This window comes from Ooceraea biroi, chromosome 7 (genome assembly GCF_003672135.1).
Source record: "Ooceraea biroi isolate clonal line C1 chromosome 7, Obir_v5.4, whole genome shotgun sequence".
Taxonomy (NCBI): domain Eukaryota; kingdom Metazoa; phylum Arthropoda; class Insecta; order Hymenoptera; family Formicidae; genus Ooceraea; species Ooceraea biroi.
This window is the reverse complement of record NC_039512.1, coordinates 1,657,343-1,666,097: the sequence shown is the minus strand read 5'-3', so window position 1 is coordinate 1,666,097 and position 8,755 is coordinate 1,657,343. Positions and strand designations below refer to the sequence as shown.

Below are 8,755 nucleotides of genomic sequence, written 5' to 3'. Positions count from 1 at the left end.
CGTCCGCAATTCGACTAGTTTTTGAACAAAAAATTTTTTAATCGCTTTTAGCGTTGTGTGAGAAGCGCATCTCGAATAAAGAAAAATAAAAACAAAAAGAAATTGATATCTTATATTTTTTCGCTACCAGACGTGTCAGAGTCTAAGCAGTACAAATATGTATAAATATGTCATATTAATGACAATGAGAATTTTATTTATTAATAAATTTATTAATGAAATTATTAATGAACTTCATTATGTAATGCAAATTTTTATTATAGACTGATTTAAATATCGAAAATTATCATTTTGAAGCGTAAAGTATATCAAACTAGTGTTATTTATAATTTAGTAGTCGCGAATATACCGATAAGCCTGGATATGATTTCGGAGAAAATGCAAAACACACGTTGAACTGCAATTTATTTTCTTTTATATTATTTTTTTTCAAATTAGGTATAGCTATATAACGCGGTCACAATATTGCCTTATACACTGCACACTCGACGATTTACAAAAGAATCACACGGTCATACGATCGCAGGTAATGCTCGTGAGGAGTGCAGGGTGATGAGTAAATCGAAGATGGTAAAAAGCAATTGCAATTGACAGAGAGATTCGTCGTGTAACACCTTTTCCATACACTCCAGTTCGTATGTACAAGTTCGAGTGGATTATAATGCTAGAAAATATGTAGTCGTTACTACAAATCTCGCGTTTCGGTTTTTTTCCCCCCTCGTCTAATTATCGTAGGAAAACGCGAGAAATCTACGTTACAACCTCGTGAACGCGCGTCTTCGAGAATGACGCTACGACGATCCTATAATACTAATTTTGTATTCCCTCCTGTCGTCCCTGTTTGCGCGAAACCGATGAATATCCGATTAAAAAACGTGGTCATCGCAGCAGCGAGTGTCCAAGGATTGTGTCACCTGTTTGCCAAAATTTAATTGTAATACGGAGATACGTAATATCGATAAATATACATGTACATATACATATATGTACGTATGTATGTATATATATATATATATATATGTATATATATAATGTGTGTGTATATATTAATATATAAATAGTACGATCCTTTACACTAAAATACAGATTATGTATATACAGATCATGGATGGAGTCTTCGTAATAGTTATTGGAGCATCGAAGAGTTTTCCTTAATTCTAAAAATCTCCGCGCGACGTTTGAACCTTTAACGACTCCTATTGTCCTTAATTGATCTAATGAGTTTCGATGCAAAAGTAGGAAAATAGCGAGTGTCCGGTGTCTTGTCGCTTGCGCGTTGCGTTTCATGTACGACGACGTCCACTTTTAATGAAAAAGGACGGACAAACGATAAGCAAGTTTCGAACGTTTTTTAAATCTCGAAGTGTCTTCTTCGTCCGTCTTGTATCAAGAAACCACCGCCGGAATGCCAGCTTGCAATTTTCGACTCGAAACGAATTAAGCGTTTATTAACGGGAATAACTCTTTGCGATGACGGTCGCACTGATATGTATAGGACATTCTAAGAGTTGCACATTAGCTACCATTAGTATTACGTAATAATTGAAGAAACGATGATATGAAATCTTCTTGTCTTTTCATCATACTTTGGTGAACATTTCGGCACGGATATGTCTAGTGGATAAAAAAAAAGACACAAGAAATCCACGATCGAGAAACAGCACACAGCGAGTTTCAGAACGGCCTATACATCTCGTGCGTCGAAATAAATGCGCGATGCTGTCGAGAAGAAATTCTACTTCCGTGTGCAGTAAAAATTCACTTGAGACGACCTATAGTCTATTTAAGTACAAAACTAATATACGGCCTATATAACGCTATCTCTATTAATTATCTCTCGGATATCTTGTCCTAGGTAAAGCAAACTAAAACTAATCGCGGGAAATTCCGAGTTTTGCGGGATTTCTGTCAGCGTTTCAGCAATCACAATTCGGGCGTCAGCGCCAACTACTATCACATGGAGACCGAAAGCATTCGCATCGTGTATTACGGCCTTCAAAATATTTGAGAGCGACTAGAATCCTTTCGTAAACTCAACACTCGTACGCTGCCGTCGATTCCGAGCTCTGTCGCGCACGACAACGCTTTTCCTCCGGAGGAGGAAAATACGAAACTTCTCCAGGAAATTCACGACATTCAGACAAAATCTGGCGAAGCTCTTTGCTAAATCGTTACTCGATCGGATAGTCGTTCGTATCCAGATTTGTTCTGCAGTCTTTAGCGCATACCGAACCGATATGCACGACGGTTCATTGTTGGTAACCATTCGGTGGCGGATTCGGCGCTTCTTGACTGTCTATACTGTAACCGGTAATACTGTCTGGGCTTTGAAGAGACGCCGCGTAGAGCGGGTTGATTGGCGTAGCGTTCGTGTCGAACTGGGTCGAGTCATAAACGCTGTGATTCTGTAAAGAAGAAAGAACATTCTGCTTTGCATTCACCGAGCAAGGTTGGCTCCTTAATTATTATATCGATTATTAATTTATCAATTAGCAGCACCACTGTACGAAAGCCAACGTACGCAATAGTGACTACATCTCTGCCGATATGCGCACAAAGTATTTGTACGCAGAACCGCAGATATCGGCCCATTGCTACACTGCGATCGAATCGAGCTGTGTTAAAAAAAAAAGCACTTTGCAGTAAATAAAGATCGAGGAGTCGCGTGTACTGTCACAAACACTGAAGCTTGGTGCAGACTTGGTGCACGTGTCGCGCGCGCGTAACAAACTACTGCCTGAAATTATTTGCAAGATTCCGACTCGTAAAGAAGCGGGATGGTATATCGTTACCAGGGGAGACTGCCCGAAAGTTAGTGTAAATAAATGAAACCAAGTGCATTGGCTACATCAATACGTTTAATTATAAGATATTCCTAGACATGCTTGAGATATTTACAGTTAGATAAAGCACTCGAGCGGCACTTCACCACGCGTTATAATGCGTAAAAGATTATTAAACACATGTATAATAATAACAGCACGACAACTCAATATACAAATCTTGATTTGTTTCACCCGTGGATTAAAACAAGTAATAATAATATCAACGCAAAACCTGGAAGTATCATCTACGTTATGTACAGGTACAACAGTAAATCGACTACAGCCGATACGTATCGACACACAAGCTATTTACAAAGACTCAGTTTGCGTGTGGAGGTCTGAATCTCGGGAGGGATCGGGAGGCTGGCTACCGTCATTCCTAGACAGTTTCCGGATTTTCGGGGACGTTATGGACAGCAGGTAATCGCTCAAACCGCCCTGCTCGCCTGCCCTCGAGTCGTTTCTGCTCTTTCTTTTGGCGCCGGTTATGGAAACGGGCGCGGGCAGAAATTCCTGCGTGACGTTTAAGATATCGCGCGTTCCAGGTAACGTATCGTCGGAGTGAATCTTAAAGGACATCTTGGCGTCAAGATGACTCGGACCCGCGACAGCGGCGCTTTCCTTACCCACTTTCTCCATGTCGCTCGTCGTTAAGCGAGAGCCTTGGGTATTCTCCGTTTTGCTTTCGACAGTGCCGCTGTCCAAGATCGACTGCAAGGTATTCTCGAGCGCTGGAGCCGGTGCCTCCAGGCTGCTACTGTGTCTGCGCGAAATATTTTCGAGCGTGGCGTACAACATAACCGTTTTATCAAGGGTCTCTAAACTACTCTTCCTCGTTTGAGAAAACAGATTGACGCTACTGTCGTTCGTTCCCGGTTTGTAGAGGAAGTTACTGGCGGTATCGCCCGGGAGGAGAAAGTTCGAGACGCTACCGGGAGCCTGGTACTTAAAGTGCGTTACTGGTGCGGAGCTGCTCTCCCGGATCGGACTGGGACTTCTCAGATCTGGCACGCTTTTCTGTACGACGGGCAAAGCGCTGGACCTGATCAAGGGATAGTGAACCAATTCTGAGATACCCTTCTCCGTGCTGGCGGGCCTGTCGAACCTCCTAACACCGAAAGTCGAGCGGTACAGTGCACCATGTGAATCGTAAGAAGCTGCGTAACTACTTTTGCGGCCTTTAGCGGATGTTAAAGAGTGGAGAGAAGCACCCTGCTTGGAGGACTTGGAGGATGCCTGGGAATCATATAGCGGCATGTGAATAGAAGGAGTATGGACCTGATAGATGTAATCGCTGTCGGTTTTCAAGGACGAGAAGCTCTGTTGGTGCGGCAACGACACCGTGTCTTCGTCCATCGCGTCGTCGACTTGCGCTTTGTACGAAAACATTATTGTAGGTTGCGAGACCCTGGAACGAAACAATTGTTCAAGATGTATCAATCGAATGTACACACGAGACAGAGAGAGTCTGATTACGCGAACTGTCGCACGGAAAGCTTACCCGAAGAATTCCGACAGGAACGTATAGTAAACGAAGGGAGTAAAGAGAGTCAGATAGATCGCCGCCGTGAAGTCCACGATGCACAGACCCACTGGATTTTGCGTGTAGTTGAGAAAGCCCGCGCCGATCGATTGCACCAGGTCCAACGTCGCCAACGTTCCGGCATAGACGTAAAAGCTTTTCCGCGCTGCAACAGAAGACGTGTCAGTGGTGCGGCTGATCAAGTTGCTCAAGGTATCTCCATGCATCCAAGAGTCACTTACTAGGAAGTGCTAGGCGGTCCCGCAACCGTGTCCATGGCAGTATTAATATAAAGAGATATATCTAAAAGCGATATCGACAGCTTCAGTGAGGTATATGCATCGAGAGATCAATTGTAACTTGTCGCTGACAAAATGCAAAAGTAAACAGCGTGCATAGGTGTACCGTAGTAAAAACGAGACTGCTGCAAAACCAAAACATCATGCCGCCGTGGCCGAACACGTAAAAGTCTCGGCTGGGAATGTGGAACGTGTCATCCGGCAGGACCAATTCCAGTGTTCCTTGAGTGATCGTGAATGCCAAAGCTATGAGCGACGTGGCGAGCAGCACTCTACGAATGCTCGAGCGGCTGTCCAGGTGACCTGGAAGCGAACGAAAGGGAAAATCATTAACTCACTGGTGAACCCGTGCGTCTCTTTCTCGTTTACTTGCAGTAAACTCACTCACCGAACGCTAAACCGAATATAACTACGCTCATCTCGGTACACAGCAGAAAAAATCTCACTGTGACCCACAGCACTTTGTCGGCCTTACCGCCGACGGTCGCTGCGGCGTTCACCGTCATTGACACCACGCATCGTATCACTGATATAACTATGTTACAGATGACCAGACCGTAAAACGCCAGGAATATTGGGCTGCTCGTAGCACGTAACTTTAGCCTTGCACGGTTAAACCGCATTGCGATGAACAGAAGGAACAGGAGATTCGGTACTAAAATCACAACGTCCCATATCCGTACTCTGAAAAGCAAGAAACACCGAGTACAATGACGTGGACCGTCGACAGATTTTGGGTTGTCGCTGCCGCTTGGCATGCTTGATAACAACGTTGCGCGGCTGTACCTCGAGTCTTGAATTTCCTTGTAGAGGATGTGCTTGCAGAAGTGCTCCTCGACGTCGATCGCCGTACTCACGTTGGGAATCATGGTGCTGCTCAGGTCATACGTGTGTTGCCAGCTTTCAGACACCTCCTCCCTCTCGGCGCCGTACATCTCCCGTCCTCTCGAGCGTCACGTTACTTCTTTCTTCCACCTTTAGTTTCACTGATCGGGGAAAACAACTCGCAATGAAACGTGAGACAGTCGGGTCAGCTCGGTCAGGCGGCAGCGTCAAAACAGCGATCGCGGTAACTGCATTATTGAATTAATTTCGTCGCGCGGAACTCTCGCGAGCGAACGATCGACGGCGTGAGGGCACGAGGCGACTGAACGCGCGCTTTCGGGACGTCACGTTATCTCGGACGAACGTCGAGTGACACACTAGCTAAAGAATTGCACGAGGCTACAAAAACACCACCAGTAGCAAACGCAGTAACAAACATAACCTATGACCGTTTCCACACTCGTTGCGACAGCCAGACGCGTCGTTCCGCGACGCGCTGCGAGTGTCGCGCGAGGCGAGCGAAACGATCGAGATCCAGGCGCCGAGCGCGTGAAACTCCCTGAAACGTGGCAACGGATCTCGCGGTCGACGTTACTGAAAAATCGATAAATAGCTGCCTACTGTGCAGCCGTCAAACGGTTGCCCGATGAGACCGTCTGCCTCTACTCGGGGCTGTAACCGACTTGGCTAATCGAATAAGACGCGGGCTTACCGAGCACGAGGACGTCGCTCTCATTTTCCCCTGGGAAACGGTGCGCCTCTTCCAGCCAGCCGAGGCGGACGCCCGATGCGTGACGAACGCGATACTTTGCGCGACTCTCCTTCCGCCTTTCCAGCGTTCGCTCTCTTCTCTTTCTCCTTCGCCTCGCTTGTTTCGCTCTCTCTCTCTCTCTCTTACGCTCTTCCTCTGTCGCGCAGCCTTCCCTCGTCCTCGTGCGCTCTCCTATCAGATTCCGCTACGAGAACACAGTGTTCATTGTTGTCGATTGGTGTCCCGCGTCTGTTGCCGGCGGTGCTGTTAACCTCTGCGAGCTGTCGCCAAAAAACGTAGTACTTAAATCGCAAAGTCGATGCGGAACCTGCGCGAGCCCCGCATTCCCAATCAAGTCTCTCGTACGATCACGCGATGCGAGAACGCACCACCACCATTCGGACGTGTTGACAGGTGACGCCACGATTCACCCGTCGCGCAGATTCTGCGCCGCGTTAATTAATAAAGCGCGATGACAATCATTCACTCGTGTAATCGGTCGCCTCAACGTTACGAGCACTCACCGCGAGAGTAGAAAACGGTTATTTCAATTGTTTGTTTAGAATCTGGATTGTTAAACTTGAGTTTTAAGTGTACTCTGCAACAGTATAAATAATATATTTTGCAATCTGGAGATTGCACAGAGGCTGAACTTCGTCTTCGAGAGTGCGACTGATAAGCAAGTTTCGTTTTGTGTGGTTTTGTGATTGGATAGGTTAGGTGGTAGATGACAGATTACGAATGACAGATAAGGGGAAGCTTGTAGGAGAGGTTAGGCGAGGCGCTTATCATCGCGGGAAATTCAAATCTATTTATATGCATTTATAGAAATAAATACATGCTAGTAATATACTAATTGAAGAGTATTAATTATTACTGATAATAATATACATACGTTCATTTGCAATATACATGTTCTTGTAATATTAATTGAAAATATGAATTTATTAAACAAAGCAATAGATATGTAATCTTACAATTGTAGGAAGATCCACGATTGGTATCCCACTTCTGAAGTTGTAGGAAGATGAAACACTTTAATTCCACTTCTGATTAATTGTCAAGATAAACACTTTATTGGAGAATAGTACAAAGGTATCAGGATGATTGATTCGCGACAAATTATCTCGCGACGGGTGGCTCACGAGTGATCCGCGAATCAGTTCGGTGGTAATACGCGAATGCATGCCCACGTTCGGACACGCCGCTCTTATACGCTTGCAATACAAAGAATCGTCGCCACGATGGACCACTCTGTGACCGTCTCGTCATCCGATCACAGGAACGCCGCTAAATAAACCATCGCTCGCTTAGAGATATCACTTCTCGTTACTCGCATGCTGATGGCGCCGTCGAGACGGCTCGGCCTGATAAATTATAAAACTTGACATTTTTGTCCTACACAATAAATAAATACATATTATATACTTTTACCAGGTTTTCTTTGATGACATAGAAAAGATGACTGCCAATTATTCCAATAATTTATTGAAAAATGTCCACCAGGATCTAGATTCACCAAATAATGGTGAAACATTTTCGGTACAAGGGGATTATGATTACTGGCATTACAATTGTGACGGTTTCAATGATAGGGTAATTAATGTTCCATATAAAATTGCAATTATTTTATCGTATATTGCAATGTGAAAATAAATTCGCTTTATGTTTATCCAGGGCTGGGGATGTGGATATAGAACACTGCAAACCATTTGTTCTTGGATCATAAACAATGAACGTTTGCAAAAGACTGTTCCTAGTATTGATACAATACAAAAGACCCTTGTTGCAGTCGAAGATAAAGACGTGACATTTATTGGCTCAAAAGAATGGATAGGAAGTTTTGAAGTAAGCTTAACTTTAGTTTCCTCAACACACGTTTAAACGATATATAACGCGATTTATTTAAATGTTTTTTATAGGTATCTGTTGTGTTAAATCAACTGTATGACGTTCTTAGCAAAATAATTCACATTTCGAGGGGAAAGGAATTGATAAATCATGTAGATAGCATTAAAAAGCATCTTGAGCAATTTGGCAGTCCCATCATGATGGGTGGTGATAGAGATTGTTCCAGCAAGTGTATAGTAGGATTACATATTGCAGATAAGGATGTATATCTGCTAATAGTGGATCCGCACTTTGTCGGAAAAGCTAAGAGCGCGGAACACTTGAGGAACGATCGTTGGGTGAAGTGGCAAAACTTGAATGACTTCATCGACAGTTCATTTTATAATTTGTGTCTACCGCAGCTCAAATATCACACATTAAATAAATAGCGTTAAATATATATTTTTATATTATCTATATAAAATAATGTCGTGTAATAATTTCTTTGAAAATTGCAATTATTTCAAAAATGCAATTTTATAAGACACACTGATTTACAGTATATAATTCATACTTAAGAATTGTACATAAACCTGACGTTCGTCACTTTCTCTTTTTTCCTTGTTTTATTCCCGTGTAATAAAAATTCATAGCGTTATACATAAAAACATAAGATTGAGGAGATTTTAGTGATTACTTGTCT

The 8,755-nt window shown here is 43.6% G+C and overlaps 2 protein-coding genes across 4 annotated transcripts; one reads left to right on the top strand and one right to left on the bottom strand.

The window, feature by feature from the left end:
* Positions 1-2,840: 2,840 nt before the first annotated feature.
* On the bottom strand, positions 2,841-6,323 carry LOC105277696. Its single transcript, XM_011336269.3, has 7 exons — positions 6,184-6,323; positions 5,433-5,632; positions 5,035-5,330; positions 4,753-4,949; positions 4,590-4,650; positions 4,327-4,513; positions 2,841-4,233 (listed from the first exon to the last, which is right to left on the bottom strand). Exons 2-7 carry the CDS (start codon positions 5,579-5,581, stop codon positions 3,135-3,137), a joined length of 1,989 nt encoding a protein of 662 aa, XP_011334571.1. The 5' UTR covers positions 5,582-5,632; positions 6,184-6,323; the 3' UTR covers positions 2,841-3,134.
* Positions 6,324-6,520: 197 nt separating this feature from the next.
* On the top strand, positions 6,521-8,656 carry LOC105277694 (probable Ufm1-specific protease 1). Of its 3 annotated transcripts, none has more exons than XM_011336267.3 (5): positions 6,548-6,636; positions 7,208-7,317; positions 7,660-7,818; positions 7,900-8,070; positions 8,145-8,656. In XM_011336267.3, exons 3-5 carry the CDS (start codon positions 7,684-7,686, stop codon positions 8,499-8,501), a joined length of 663 nt encoding a protein of 220 aa, XP_011334569.1. In that variant the 5' UTR covers positions 6,548-6,636; positions 7,208-7,317; positions 7,660-7,683; the 3' UTR covers positions 8,502-8,656. The 3 variants fall into 3 exon arrangements, with proteins under 3 accessions (XP_011334570.1, XP_011334569.1, XP_011334567.1); XM_011336265.3 differs by lacking the exon at positions 6,548-6,636 and adding an exon at positions 6,643-6,993; XM_011336268.3 differs by lacking the exon at positions 7,208-7,317 and having other exon boundaries at positions 6,521-6,636.
* Positions 8,657-8,755: the final 99 nt, after the last annotated feature.

Bases quoted from the DNA above. Each gene is read 5' to 3' on its own strand.
- LOC105277696 (XM_011336269.3), bottom strand. From the start codon at position 5,581: ATGTACGGCGCCGAGAGGGAGGAGGTGTCTGAAAGCTGGCAACACACG. The intron at 5,331-5,432 runs GTACAGCCGCGC...CTTGCTTTTCAG, and splicing joins AAGGAAATTCAAGACTCGAG to AGTACGGATATGGGACGTTG. The intron at 4,651-4,752 runs GTACACCTATGC...TATCGCTTTTAG, and splicing joins GCAGTCTCGTTTTTACTACG to ATATATCTCTTTATATTAAT.
- LOC105277694 (XM_011336268.3), top strand. From the start codon at position 7,684: ATGACTGCCAATTATTCCAATAATTTATTGAAAAATGTCCACCAGGAT. The intron at 7,819-7,899 runs GTAATTAATGTT...ATGTTTATCCAG, and splicing joins GTGACGGTTTCAATGATAGG to GGCTGGGGATGTGGATATAG. The intron at 8,071-8,144 runs GTAAGCTTAACT...TGTTTTTTATAG, and splicing joins AATGGATAGGAAGTTTTGAA to GTATCTGTTGTGTTAAATCA.